This window comes from Heteronotia binoei, chromosome 1 (genome assembly GCF_032191835.1).
Source record: "Heteronotia binoei isolate CCM8104 ecotype False Entrance Well chromosome 1, APGP_CSIRO_Hbin_v1, whole genome shotgun sequence".
Classification (NCBI taxonomy): domain Eukaryota; kingdom Metazoa; phylum Chordata; class Lepidosauria; order Squamata; family Gekkonidae; genus Heteronotia; species Heteronotia binoei.
The window spans coordinates 129,131,069-129,146,650 of record NC_083223.1 but is presented as its reverse complement, the minus strand read 5'-3'; the positions used below and the strand labels follow the sequence as shown (position 1 = coordinate 129,146,650).

General features: G+C 42.3%; 1 protein-coding gene across 4 annotated transcripts in view; it reads right to left on the bottom strand.

Moving 5' to 3' along the window:
• Window positions 1-477: 477 nt before the first annotated feature.
• Window positions 478-15,582, bottom strand: part of GRM1 (glutamate metabotropic receptor 1) — a 338,953-nt gene continuing 323,848 nt past the window's right edge. For 2 of the 4 annotated variants that reach the window (XM_060240615.1, XM_060240623.1), the window contains exon 9: window positions 478-2,379. In XM_060240615.1, coding sequence (XP_060096598.1) covers window positions 1,512-2,379 — 868 coding nt within the window. In that variant the 3' untranslated portion in view covers window positions 478-1,511. Of the gene's footprint in view, window positions 2,380-10,864; window positions 10,950-15,582 lie in introns of all 4 variants that reach the window. The other 2 variants (XM_060240640.1, XM_060240631.1) reach the window with 2 other exon arrangements.

Here is a 15,582-nt window from a genome sequence, read left to right as displayed (position 1 = left end):
AGAGGGATGGGGTGCAGAAATATTCACTGAAAAAACTTAAGAGCAAGATTTCAGACAATAACAAAAAGCAATGAAGGAATTTTGGGCAAAACATTTTAAAACAGTTTTGCCTTTACTGTTTTAATACTTGTATGTCTAAGATTGCTAAAAGAGATGCATTTATTTATTTAAAATACACAAAATAACAAATTGAAGCACTGGTTATTATCAACAGCAGATATTACACACAGCAGAAATATCAGCAAAATCAAGCACCCTATTATAAGGGAAGGCTTAGATTATTAAAAATGTTTGAGCACAGCATACAAACTTTCAAAGATCTATAGTATTTGTTTAAAACAATGCAATAGAAAACATTATTGAAACATAAAAATACCATAGTATATTCACAGGACAATCATCCAGTGGCAGTTATTAGATATTCTATACACACATTCTATACAGTTACACGGGGTGGGAGTAAGGGGGGGGGGGAGAGAGAGAGACTCATTCTCTTGCATCTACCATGTAATCTAATGAGCCAAAATTAGGAATTGCTTTTTGCTTTAAAGTTGCAATTGTTCAAAATATATAATTATTTTATGTTGTTCCCATAGAAACACAAACAAATGATGTACTCACATGACAAATGCATCAGGTTATGAAAACTGAATTGGTAAATATTGTTTTGCTACTGGAAATGCAATGTTAACAGTATAGCCACCTGGCTTGCAATCTTCTACAAAAGGGCAAATCTACATTTTCAGGATGACAGGGATTTTTGCCTTAGTTCATGTAAGCAGCCTTTTAATGTCTTCTTTATGTTTATTCTGACAAAGGGGGGGCTATATCTAATGTTCTATACATTCCTTATTAGCTATTCACCCACAGGGTATCTTTGTTTCCCCTGGTTAATTTTCAGATGGCAGCTTGCTATTTCCAGGCCACCCACCTAAAAAAAAAAAATCACAAAAATGTACACCTATGCACCCAATGCACAGAGAAGTCTGTTTTCCATCTTTCTCCCCCTCCATTCTTCCTTCCTTCCTTTCTCCAACAAATGTTGGCTGCATGAAAGTCTGCTGCATTCAGTGAAGATATCCAGCCATGAGATGTACTCAGTCTTCTTTGTGGTTATATTAACCAGTCATTTTCAAGTGTTGCCAAGAGAGCATGTGACAGTGAGTGTGAACATTGTGTATTCTTTTTGTATTTTTTTTTTGCTATAGAAATTATATATGGGGTTTGTGCTTTGTCAAAATTCCTTTTGTCTTCTCAGACTACAATACTTTGAACACAATACAATATTTTCCCTTTTTTAAAAAAGAAAAGAAAACACAACAGGTCAAGATCTGGAGCCCTCTAATAGATTTAGTGCAGGATACATTTTTTTTTTTTTGCCCGTTCCATATACACAGTATCATGTTTTTATGCTTTCTCATGCCTTCATGTGGCTTCTGCTATTTCTCCTTTCAAATCAGAGCCAAAAGAGGAGACAATGTCAACACACTTCCATCCCAAGAGCCTCTGTGTTACAGGGTAGATGAGCTTTGCTTATAATCCCTCAGGACGACTGAAGCATAGGTTGCACTGAGAGGTGTGCAGAGCACTGATTCAGAGACAGGAGAACTGGGTACAGAACTGCCTGAAGCCACTGAATCTCGGAAAGGAGATGGAGGTGTCAGTGCTGGTGAATCTTCCAGAGTCAGTTTGCTGTTTGCCTGTTCCTCTTCTTCATCTTCATCCTCTTCCAGATTTCCTGGCCTCTCATACACATATTCTGGGATGAGTTTAAACTTTTCATTTTCTTCCTCCTCTTCCTCCCCCTCTTCCTCAGCGGGGGGCAAAACCAGCTCTTTGCTGAATGTGCCCATTGGGAGTGGCAATACCTGCTGCTGCATCAATGGAGGATGGTAGATAGGTCTCACTCCATTGCCTGTACCGGGGACAGGGATCACAGAGTTGAAGTCAGGAATGCCAGTGGCAAATTTGTTGACCACGCCTTGCAACTGCTCCATGATGGATCTCTGAGGTGGCGGGAGGCTTTTGGGACTCTGTTCAGACAAGAACAGGCGGGCTTCATCTGCAGATACCTGCAGTGGAGGTGTCACCGTTACTCGCCTGTGCACAATTGTGGGAGGACTACTCAGCTGGCTGAAGCGCACAGGCTCACTCTCTTCTTCCTCCACCACATTGTACAGAGTCTTACTGCTGATATCTGAAAAAGTCAGGGTTTTGCCTTGGACTGGGTAACTTTTAGTGAGGGGCTTGATCACTGCGGTCTGATTGCATCCTGGCTCCTTGCTCTTCACATGCACTGAGAGTCTGTGCCACATATGCTGTCCCTTGGGAACTTGTCTTCCACCTGGTTCAGACCATGACACAGACTTGCCATTAGAACTATGAATAGAATAAAGATAGATTTATTTAAATTTATGTCAGGCACACATACAAGATTATAAGTAATTAAATAAATAACAAAAAACACCCCTACGGATGTGTTCTGTAATATTGAGCTCTCTCAGCACCCAAAATAAAATACTATGAAAAATAGCAACTACTCTTGAAACTTAGTTATTGCTGTTAGTTAGTAAGTGAAGCCAGTGTATTGCATGGGAAGAACTACATATTATGGAAGAAACATGGATCCAGTCATAAAGTACAGCATTGAGAACACTCTTTTCACCACAGTTGCATACCTCTTCCTCTGTTAATGGACATATGTGACAGCTGAGTAAGTGGGCATACAGTGATGTTGTTACATATTCCTTCACTATATATCACTGCAACAGCAGCGGACCAGGGGGAGGAGCCACCTGAGGTTGTCTTTCCAGTAGCCCCTCCCCCAGTCTGCTGATGCTTGACTCTCTGGCCCCCACCCAGAAGCTGAATACGTTCTTCTTGTTACCCTGGCACCTTGAAACAAAGCAGAGCAAGCCACATGTGCTCACAACTGGGCATGGTGCAGACAATGGGACTAGGCGTGGGCAGAGGCAAAGGTGACATGAGGGCAATGGAGTCATAGGCAAGACAACAATGACAGCAAATAAATGGGGGTTGCTGTTCTCCAAAAACTACCTTCCCGCCTCAGTTCATTACAAAATCGGCTCTGCATGATGACTTTAGAGGTGCACAACTTCAGTTTTTGGTGGCAGTAATATTTATCTCAAGATATATTATTCCATCCAACAGCTAAAACAAAAAGCCTTGATCATGAGAGGTTGCAAGAAACTGAAACTGTTAAAATTTTGCATGATTGTTCTCCCATAGTACTAGACATTCTCTAATAAATGTTGACTTCAGCTTCCTTAGAAGTTTTGAAGATCTTTAAACATCCAGGATTTTTTTTTTTTTAATTATGCAACTAGGGATGGGCACAAACTGGTTCAGACTTGGAAATCCAGACTTGGAAATTGCCCAGTTCGAGGTTCGCAAGCCATGACTTGGGAATCACATGCTTGGCAAGGACTTCTCTGAGCTTTCTGCTGTAGCTTGGAAGCACTCGGAGAAGAAATCCCACCCAGAATCTTTTGTGCAAAAAAACTGGTGGGGATGATCTTCTGCAGTCGTGGAAATGCCAATATGGACCTTCCCAAGCTTGACAGTCACTGCTGTTTCCCAATCAGAGATGTCTGTCTTCACTCTTCACGATGAGCAGTGTGTGTGTGTGAAGCTGCATACATTGTCTTTGTTCATGTTGGGTCTTTCACAATTCTGGATGTCCTTGTGTTTGTGAAATAGCATTGTTAGTAGACCTGGGGGGAGGAAATTACTTGCTCTCCTGGCTCCAACACACACTTCCACATGAAATTTCTCATCAACATTAATCTGTCAGGGGCCTGGAGGAATGGTCTTCCCTGGGTTTCCATGCTGCAATTCCTTCCCCGCCTCCATTTGTTTCTTTGCTGCAAAGGGTGTTCCTGCTTTTCATCCCACCCCCACTTCTCCTTGGGTCGTTCATGCCTGGGTCACTTCAGAGTGACTGCTTTGGATTCCCTCTCTCTTCTCCATCTCACCCCCCCCCCACCACCACTGCCTTTTTCTGGGTTTTCTGCCAAATTTGTTGCACAGTCATTGTCTTGGCTTTGCCTCCTTCTTCTGCATCTCTAACAACCACCCCACCACTTTCTGGGGTTCTGCTGACTGTACTGGTCCAGAGTTCCTGCCTGGGATTCCCTTTCTGCACTTTTCCAATACACCCCAGTATTTCCTGGGTTTTCTGCCTGAATTGTTCCACAGTCATTGCCTTGGCTTTTGCCTCCTTCCTCATTCTCTAATACCCACCCTACCACTTTTTTTGGTTCTGATGCTGCACTGTTTCCGAGTTGCTGCCTGGGGTTCCCTTTTTGCTCTTCTCCAATACACCTTCCTTTTTCTTAGGTTTTCTGATAGAATCATCCCACAGTCATTGCCTTGGGGCTGCCTCCTTCCTCTGCATCTCTAACACCCACTCACCCCACCAATTTCTGGGGTTCTGCTGCTTGCAATGTTCCAGATTTGCTGCCCAGGGCTTCCTTTCTGCTGTCCTCCAATACATTCCCTTGCTTTTGGATTTTCTGCCTGAATTGTTCCACAGTCATTGTCTTGGGGTTCCCTCCTTCCTCTGAATCTCTATCACCCATCCCACACCATGACTGTTCTGCTGCCTGCACTTCTCCATATTCGCTGCCTGGGGCTTCCTTTCTGCTCTCCTCTAATACACCCCCTTTCTCCTGTGGTTTCTGTCAGAATTGTCCCACAGTCATTGCCTTGGGGCTGCCTCCTTCCTCTGCATTTTTATCACCCATCTCATTCCACTGCTTTCTGGGGTTCTGCTGCCTGTGGTTCTGCTGCTTGGTGTTCCCTTTCCGCTTTTCTCCAATACACCTCACTTTTTCCTGGGTTTCCTCCCTCAATTGTACCATGGTTGTTGCGTCAGGGTTGCCTCCTTCCTCTGCATCTCTAACACTCATTCTACTGTTGCATGAGTTCTGCTGCCTACACTATTTCATAGTTACTGCCTGGGGGCTTCCACAGTCCCCCCCCCCCCTTTTAACTGTTTTTTTGCCTGAATAGTTCTATGGTCATTGCCTTGGGGTTGCCTCCTTCCTCTGCATCTCTAACACCCACTGTTTCACTGCTTAAGGGTGAGTGGGCTTGTCCTGACCAGTGAATACATTTTCAGTCAGATGGAGGGTGGTCTGATCTATGCACTCATGAGCCCACATTCAAAAAGCACCTTCTTGGGGGCCCCTTCCCTTGGGGTCCATAACTTGGACCTCCCCAAATCCATCCCACGTGTAACTTGTTGAGAATATGGAGGGACATCCCCAGGAATGACTCTGCAAAGTAGCAGGAGTGTACAAAACGGACCCTGGCTGAGCTACTTTGGAAAGTCAACTGGTGCATGACCTCTCATTGAAAAGCGCTGTCCAGGGCACTTTGTTTGGGGGTCTGTAACTTGGAGCCCCAAAGTCCAATCTTCACCAGACCTTGTGGGCACATAGAAGAGAGTCCCCTGTGAGTTTGATGCCTCTAGGCCAGGGGTGTCGAACTCATTTGCTATAAGGGCCGGATCTGACATAAATGAGACCTTGTTGAGTTGGGCCAGGCTGTGTACCTATTTAAGATTAGATAGCGGAGATATAAACTTTATAAATGACACAGACAAACACAAAGATTTTTTTTTAAAAAAACCTTAAAATAAAACATGTTTAAAACTTAAGCACTTGTTGGTCTTAAAGGTGCTTTCTTTGTATTTTTCCCATGGGATCCAGGAACCTGGACAAAGGAAGCTCTGGCTCTTTCCTTCCTTCCGCAGAGGACCAGGAGGGGAGAGCCTCAGTCAGTAGAAGAAAGAGAGGCTTGGCTCAGTAGCTCTGCTATGAGATTTAGAAAGCCTGGCAAAGCAAGCTCTCCCTCCCCCCTTCCCCCCCCAGGGGGGACCCTCAGCCAATGGAGAAAATAGAGGCTTTGCTCTGTAGCTTCTGTGCAATTGAGAAAGCCTTGCAAAGCAAGCTGTGATGCAGAAGGAAGCTAGAGAGAGGGAGAAGAAAGCAGATGACAGCCAGCTGCTCAGGGGCCTGATAGAAGTCATCCTGATTTGGCCCCCAGGCTGCATGTTTGACACCCCTGCTCTAGGCCTCCTGGGGGGTGTTTTCATTCAAACTGGTTCAAAAACTAGTTCAGGTTCAGTTTGCTAACAGGTCCAAGAATTGAGCCAGTTCAGTTTGCAAACTGAACTGGGATTTCCTGGTCTGTGCCCATTTCTATATGTGATTGACAGAAGGTTTTGCTATCAGTTTCCCAAGCATTTCAAGATGTATTCCCAAATGCTATCCACTTCACATTTCAAAAAAAACAAAACCCTAAGCTTTTTCCCCTTTCACACACTTGTCAGGCAGTTCTGTAATATGGAATCCCAATTCATTTCACCATCTCTTTGTGGAATTTCTAAATTAAACTGTAAAAATGAAAGTATTCAACTCACCCATTTTATAGTACCCTTTCAGAGAAAAAAATCCATAAACCTAAACCACCTCCAATATTTTGATATTCTGAAAAGGCTCTAAAGGAAAATATGCAATCATTTTCTAGGAAACTTACTCCATAAATGAAATGCCCTTGTTTGTTAAGAATTATAGTTATACAAAATCTGGTCTGAGGCAGTGCATCCACAGCAAAAAGATGATTCCCCTCTTATTAGTTGAATCTTACATGCCATTTTCCCCATCATTGCATAGGGGATAATTATTATGACTTTATACCATCAAAAGGGATTCAACCAGTAATGACAGCCATTTTAAGTGAGCACCAGGATGTGAATTTCATTGTGAAAAGTGGGAGAATTTACACAATGTAGTAGGCTAATTTCTTCAGTTCTTCCCTAACAATCCAATCCTAACCATATTTACTTCGACTTCTCATTGATTTAATTGATATCAGTGAGACAGCTTATACAGTAAATATAGGTGAACTCATAATAACTCGTCAGGACAAGATAAGTTTTTCAAAACCTTGTATTCTATTATGGCTATTGCCTATCATTAGAAAAATATAAATGAGATAAAGAATGTTATATGATAACTCAAAAATCTCCCTAAAACATGTTTTTAGAGTTATAGGGCATCTAGTGCCTATCTGCAACATCTATTGTGTGCTTTGGACTCATGTGGCTTGCATATCTTGTTGTGAAAATAGATGGGAATTGGTCTGGATATGATAAAACTAATATAGGATAACTTCCTTAGTTTTAAAAATGGGCATCTGTTGAAACTATAAATCAGGCATGCTGTCGCATATTTATGCCCCTCCTTCATGAGATGTGAAATTTGAAATGATCCATATACCGCCCCCCCCCAAATTAGAAATATGAAACTTCACTGCAAAGACTACACTGAGAACTGTAACACAAATTCAGCCTCAACAGTCATTATGATGAAAAATGCATTAAATACAAATAGAGGCATAGCTGATGCCTATGAACATAGAAATATGCTTTGCTTCAAAAAAACATAACGCTCTGGGTGTAGGAGAATAGGAAACCAGGAGGGTGATGAAAGGCAGGGCTTTTTTTGTAGCAGGAACTCCTTTGCATAACAGGTCACACCTCCCTGATATAGCCAATCCTCCAAGAGCTTACAGGGCTCTTAATACAAGATCTACTGTCAGCACTCAGAGGATTGGCTAACTCAGGGATGCGTGGCCTAATATCCAAAGGAGTTCCTGCTACAAAAAAAGCCCTGATGAAAGGTGAACCATACATAGACCCGTTTTGCCTGATGATGCCACAAAGATGCTTATAATCTGAGAACACCTGGACACTACCAAATAAAAGGTATTCTAAACAATGAGAATCAACAACACACCAAAGTAAAGCAAGGCAAACTGCAGTGTGATGCACACATGACTTTAGGTAGCATCATTTATGAAGAACTAAACAATTATTGGGAGCTTCTCAAATTGACTGCATTTGTAACATTGGCTGTTATGTTTATGCATTTAAAATAACAAAAATAACCTCTTAAACCTAATTCTGCTTATATACCTGCCCAAAACATTATGAAACCTAGTCTCAGGCCATCTAAACTGATTTACTAGGAGTATATTCAGACTAGGATTGAAGCATAAATAAAAATGTGTGGCAAAATTCATTCTTAAAAAGAATATTTTCAAGATCAAACTTGATGTGTATTTGGATTTGGATGCATATTTGGGGTTTTCTTATCCTGTTCTGAATTATATTTCTGCAAGCATGTAAAGTATCTGTTTCCTGCCACACTATGTTTTGATAGTATAGGTCAGGAATGGCCAAACTGTGGCTCAGGAGCCACATGTGACTCTTCCACACATATTGTGTGGCTCTTGAAGCCCCCACCACCTCATTTGTCTCTTTAAATCACTTTTCCAAGCCAGACCAGCAGGGGGCTGAGAGAATGCATTTAAAGTTAAAATTGCTTTCTTTCCACCTCTTCTTCCCTTCCCCCTCCCCATCTATTTTCCTTCCTTCCTTCCTCCCTCCCTCTCTCTCCCACGCTCAAACATCTGATGTTCATGTCTTGCTGCTCTCAAACACCTGATGTTTATTCTATGTGGTTCTTATGTTAAGCAAGTTTGGGTACACCTGATATAGGTTGACCATTGAAGGTGGATGGCTATGCCTTGCATGGGGAGAGAGGAATGCTAGCTATCTTTTTGAGTATAATGACTCTATGGTTTTAAGGTTCATCTGTTTCTCAATTGCAGGTCTACACAAACCCATTGACAAGGTGAGAAGTCTTACATGGACAGGGTTAGAGTCTTTTAAGAACATAAGAGAAGCCATGTTGGATCAGGCCAATGGCCCATCCAGTCCAACTCTCTGTGTCACACAGTGGCAAAAAACCCCAGGTGCCATTAGGAGGTCCATCAATGGGGCCAGGACACTAGAAGCCCTCCCACTGTTGCTCCCCCCAAGCACCAAGAATACAGAGCATCACTTGCCCCAGACAGAGAGTTCCAATAATACGCTGTGGCTAATAGCCACTGATGGACCTCTGCACCATATGTTTATCCAATCCCCTCTTGAAGCTGTCTATGCTTGCAGCCACCACCACCTCCTGTGGCAGTGAATTCCATGTGTTAATCGCCCTTTGGGTGAAGAAGTATTTCCTTTTATTTGTTCTAACTCGACTGCTCAGCAATTTCATTGAATGCTCATAAGTTCTTGTATTATGAGAAAAGGAGAAAAGTACTTCTTTCTCTACCTTCTCTGTCCCATGCATAATCTTGTAAACCTTGAGCATGTCACCCCTCAACAGGAATGGATTCTCAGCTTTTCAACAGGAATGGATTCTCAGCTTAATTTTATTTGGCAGGGATTTATTAAAGATATTGGGAATAGGAAATGAAGTAAGCACCATAAAAGATCAATGTAATGAGATGTTCTTAACATGGGAACTCCGAACAAAGAGGTGTCATAGGTGAGTGGGAGCAGGTTCTACAATTCTATATATGCAGCAAAAAGAAACATAAACAAAATACCCCCTAAGCAATGATGTTCCAATAGCAATACTGATTAATACACCTGTGACAACACATACATGCCAACCAAACAAGCCTTTGTGGACAAGATACACAGAACTAAAACATTTATAATTTCCCCCTGTGATTAAATGCATTTTGATGCTGGATTTGTTTGCAGTGGACCATGTTTTAAAGTGAGAAATCCAAATAGTCACAAGAGGCAGGGATAGGAATCATGCATTACAGAAAAATCTCTAAAGCTTGCTATAGGTGAAATATCCCAAACTGAGCCCTGTTCCATTGCACACCACATTTTAACTTGCTTTGCAGAAAAGCAGTTCATACAGGATCACACCTATACGGTGTACATTTTGTGGCTTAGTTTTATGTTATATTTTGTTATTTTAATGGTGTTTCACCCTATCAAACAGACTTGAAGCTGAAGACCTAACTTTGTAAATATTCTCAGGGCTTTTTTGTAGCAGGAACTCCTTTGCATATTAGGTCACACCTCCCTGATGTAGCCAATCCTCCAAGAGTTTACAGGGCTCTTAGTACAAGGCCTACTGTAAGCTCCAGGAGGATTGGCTACATCAGGGGTGTGTGGCCTAATATGCAAAGGAATTCCTGCTACAAACAAAGCCCTGAGTATTCTAATATATACATTCACACAAAATAAAAAATTGATGTATGCTCAATAGTTTAAATCTAGTTAGGAGAGCATACTGAGGCATATTTGTCTAAGTATCTGGGACTATTGGCACTTATAAGCTGTAAACCTATTTAAACTTGATAAAGGAGAAAAGTAAACAAGATAGCAGAAGGTTTTTCATCACTTTTGTTTTTTGCTTTGACATTCTTCATGGTGATCTGGATCCTGTACACAGTCACCTATATTGAACTCTGTATTTCATGTCTTTTATGAAAGTCATTTGTTATTAACTCCCCCACCCCCCACAGGTAATTGAAGTTCACCGACCAGGGTGGTTGAGCGGGGCACAACAAAGATGCAGGAAATGAAAAGTGGTCATTGAAAGAAGACAGGATAATTTCACTTCCATGCAAAACTGTGAAAAGGGAAAAAGTGTTGGCTAGATGAGGGGGAAAGAGAAGTTAGCAAGAAAAATATATTTTGCTTTCTTTTTGTAACTGTCAGCAAGCAGTGAAGTGACAACCACTAAAAACAACAAAAAAATCTTTCAAAAATAATTTTACAGTGTCCTCTGAAGAATATATGGACAAGCAAGAGTCAAGGCAGTTTGAAAAATGGGGCACATAAGCAATTTCCCCATCATTAATGGCATGCACCACATCTGTCCCATTATCAGAAATGAGAAAGTCATGAGAAAGAGAAAACAATGGGTAAAAAAAAATCCACTGTTTGTCATGCAGCTTCTCTTACACATTCACTGCAGTTTGGGGGTTTTCAAAGCTGCACATGTGCCGACGGACACTGGCTGGTGGGCGAGAATTCTGGCTGCCTCTTCCTGAGGATTGAAAAGAAAAACACACCCAGTGAGTGGTTATACACGAGCACACACATGGTGGTTGTACCACTCGGGTGCCCGTCTCTGTCTTGTGCCTCTTCAGATTTCTTCTCCACATTTGCTTTACTTAGTGGTTTAACAGTTTCCTTGGCTCTGCTGATTGTTCAAGTTAACTCCGCATACCATTCATTTCTTTCTTCTTCATTCATTGATATGGTGTAGTCAATACTAAGTTGACTTTTAGATAAGAATTTGGATTGGATAGGAAGCTCCATAGATGACCCTGGAAAAATTGTTAGCATATAATTTAAACTTCAGCACTGTTTTGGGGCTGAAATGAGATATGACTCAACTGACCAACAAATAAACTAAGTGGCTGTGATGCTGACACAAGTGGAAATTACTTCCATTCTGGTAATCCAGTTGCCTGTGCCATGTGTAACAATAGATTTGAAGAGGAACATCAGGCAGAAAAGTGCCTACAAACAAATTAGTTCTTTCCCTAGGTTATTACAAAACTCAGATTTGTGGGGAAGGAAGGTTTTATAAGTATTTGGGGCATTATTGGGAACCCACAATTACTTACAGGAGGCATCTCACTTCCCCTCTCTCCAATTATTTCCTCTTTCCCTTTTCTGAAAGCTGCACCCCTTTTCCTGTTTCCTTCAAGGGTTGCCAACCTCCAGGTGGGAGCTGCAAATCTCCTGGAATCACAACAGATTTCCCAACTATAGAGATCAGTCCCCCTTAAGGTTGCCAGATCAAGGCTGGGAAATTCCTGGAGATTTGAGGGTGAAGCCTTGAGAAGGTAAGGCTTGGGAAGGAAAGCAACTTTAGCAGCATATAATGTCATAAAGTCCACCCTCCACCAGGGATGACCCGAAGCCTTGGGGCGCCCTAGGCAGACTTGCTGCCTGGCCCCCCCAAGCACCCCCCTGTGGCTCCCCACTGTGGCTCTGTGCCCCCCCTCCCCACCCGCCTGCGCGGTGTCCCGCCCGCCCCCCCCAGTGCTCTGCTTGCCTGCCTGCCACCGTGCTCTGCTGGCTCCCTTCCCCCTGGGGCTCACCGGCTAAAAGTAACCTTGGCCGGTGAACAGCCCGTGTCTGCGCGTTTTGTTAAAAGACAAAACGCGCAGGCAAGGGATGCTCACCAGCTAAACTTATTTTTAGCTGGCAAGCCCCAGGGGGAAGGAAGCGAGCGAGTGGAGTGCCACCGCTTTTAGCAGTGGTGGGCAGGTCAGAGGAGCACCTGGGAGGGCGGGGGCGGGTGGGATGCTGCGCCAGGGTGGGTGGGCAGGCGGTGGTGACCTGGAGGGGGCTAGCAATTTGGAAGAGTTTCCTTCCCAAATTGCTGGAGTATCCCAGAAAAACATAGAGTTTCCCTAGAAGCTGCTAGAGCAGCCAGTGTGCACTGTCACCAGTGGGATGATGTCCCGTGTGAGTGACATCATCATGCCACACATGCTATGCACACGAGAAGAAAGTCTCCTGCCAGAGACCATGGGGGACTTGGCAACCCTATCTTTGCAGTAGGTTCGTGACTGGTTCAAAATCATGCAGTGAGCTTCCACAGCAAGATGGGATTTGAACCTAGGTTTCTCAGACCCTACCCACTACACTACGTGGACTTTCATAGGGTGGCTGCTGTCGAACAGAAGTAAGCAATAGGTCTATTTGATTCATGGAAGTTGGTTGGTATCAAGTAATTCAGAGGTTACTTCCAGGCCTAGTGTTGCCAACCTCCAGGTAGGATTTGAAAATATCCCAGAATTGCAACTGAACCCCACACAACAGAGATCTGTCCACCTAGAGAATATGACTGCTTTGGAAGGTGGACTCTGTGGCATTATATTCAGCTGAGGCCTTTCCCCTCACCAAACCCTGCCCTCTTCAGACTCTATTCCAAAACCTCCAGGAATTTTCCAACCTGGAGCTGGCAAACCTAGCCAGGATGGCCCCAATGAGTTCGCTCTAAAAGTCCAAAATAGGGCGCCCTCCCCCTACCTTTTTCTTCCTGAAAGACCAAAATAGCCCCCCCCCCATATTTCACGTTTTTCTGCAAACTTAGGGCCCTTTTCAGCTTTGTAAAAAGATGTCCCATTCACAGCTCCAGTCACTGGATTTAAGTATACAAAGATATCCTGACCACTATTAGAACATAAGATTAGCCCTGATCTGGATAGCCCTGGCTAGCCTGATCTAGTCAGATCCCAGAACCTAAGCAGGGTTAGTCCTGGTTAGTGTTTGGATGGAAGCAGGGCTTTTTTTTGTAGGAAAACAACAGGAACTTATTTGCATATTAGGCCACACATCCCTGATGTCACCATTGTTTCACACAGGACTTTTCACAAACCACCTCTGAATGCTGCTTGCTTTGAAAACCCTATGGTGAGTGTTTTTACATTCATTTTTATCCAGAGTTTTAGAGTCTTCAAATCGCCTGCCACCGTTTCGCTTTAATTATTTTCCTTTTACATTCAAGTGTTTCAATTGGGGGGGGGGTCTCTGATCAGAGGGCTGCCGGAATACCAGTGCTTAGTTAAATGTATACGATTGCTTGGAAATCGTGTCACTGCAAAAACAATACAAATTTAAATCACTAGATGAGGCAAGCAATGATATGTAAAAATTTCAAGTGATGTCAGTTCTCATGAAAATTACTGCACCTTGTGGTGGCTTTTGGAGGAGTTTTTTAAAACGCAGGAAAACTTTTACAATACAAGTTTGAAATGCGCATAGAGAAAAGACCAGTCCAAAACTAGTCTAGAGAAAAACGCTTTTGTGGTGTCGTCGAAACCCATCTCACTGAAACATATGTAAATGCCTCGGGAAGCAATGATGTGAAACAATTATGAGAACGTTATGTAATGTAAAAGGTGAATTATAAATGCGGAGATAGAGAGTCGCAAACTGCCAGTGTAAAAACACCCAGTGTGGCCACAAGTCAGCTGTGATTTGACTGAACTTTCCACTGCCAACTATTTGCAAGGTGAGTCATATGCCACACCCACACAGAAATGTTCCTGATGTGATATATGGAATTTTTCTTGCTTGGTGGCTGCTTGGAAAGAGTATTCATATATTGTCCCTTTTGGAGATCTGAACACTCTTTTCAGTGCATATCCTGTACATTATATTTATTATTTGTCATAATTTTTTTTTTCTGAACAATGCTATTAAATTTAGGTTTTCAGTATGGATGCCATTTTAGGGCAATTACTACAGCCATAGGGATATGAAAGAAAAAACAAATTAAAGTGTATAGACTTGCTGGGGTGTGTGGGAAGAGCAGTTATGCCACTTAAGAATGCTGAGATTTTCCTGGTATAGTAATATCCTTCCAAGTTAATTGAAGTCAGTGGATTAAGAAGTGTGTAACTTTGATTGAGACTGCATTGTACACTGGACCAGCTAAAGTACAAAGATACATTATGTCCCACTTTGAGTACCTCTCAATAGCAAACTGACATAGTGGTAGAGCCCTCTGCACATGGTGTGTCCACACTCAATCCCATCCTCCCAATATGATTAAATAGGCCCCAATATGATTAAATTCACTTATATGTCGTAAAATTCTCTTTATTGTTAGAGTTTCACAAAGTATGAAAGAACTTACCTCAGGATACTTTGGTTTTCATTATGGATCTGTGATGTTAGAATATCATAAAGAGATGGAACTCTGGAACTGGTACACATGACATCATAATTTTTGCTATGAGCATATGGTGGGTGGTGGATATACAACTCTATGATCAAATATACTATTTTTTTTAATAAACGAGGTTGGGAAACTTGATCCTTCACAAGGTCCATAAGGTCCATAAATGGTCCATGGTTTTAAACTACTCACTCTGCATTGAGAATAAGATCCTAGTGCCAGATTTCTCCCCAGGCCTTTGAAAAGTGGTACACATCAAACAGGAATCAGATCCAACATTTAAAATGGCTGATAGTTCAGTCATAATGGTCTCACTGAATGTGAGGCCTATTTGTTGTATTCATTGATCTTAAGTGCCTATATATAAAATTGCCTTGTATGGAGTGTTGTTTCTATGTCCTAATTTTTGACTTGTGGCCTGTGAGGTACTGGATGATAATATTGTATACTGGGTAGGTGGTACTGAAAGCCAATGTCCAGTAGGTTTACATTTGGGTAAGTGCATGTAATATTTTCATAATATGTCAACATATCACAAATACTTCAGTCATGTTAGCTTCAATGGGATTTGAGCATACTTGATTCAGTGTTGCTTAGGACTTAGTCCAGAGATTCTGACACCTAGAAGTAGGTTATGTACACATTGCCACACATAAGCATCTCGCTGTTGAACAAATATTTGTGGTAGATGTGGGAGGAATGATGGCATTCTTTCTCAGGACAAGGCTGGGATGCTTTATGCTCTGAATAAACTCTGAATCATGAGCATGTACCTGTGCAAGATGTGGGAAGCCTTAAGCAATCCAAAGATATATAGCACAGGTCTTCTACAAGCATTTATATTCATGAACTATGACACATCTGTTTGTTCTAAGGACAGTACGTGCAGGAATCTCCTAAGTACAGAGATGAAACATTCCACCCCTGGGAACAAACATTTGGAAAACATAATTTCATACCCCTTACACTTTTATTC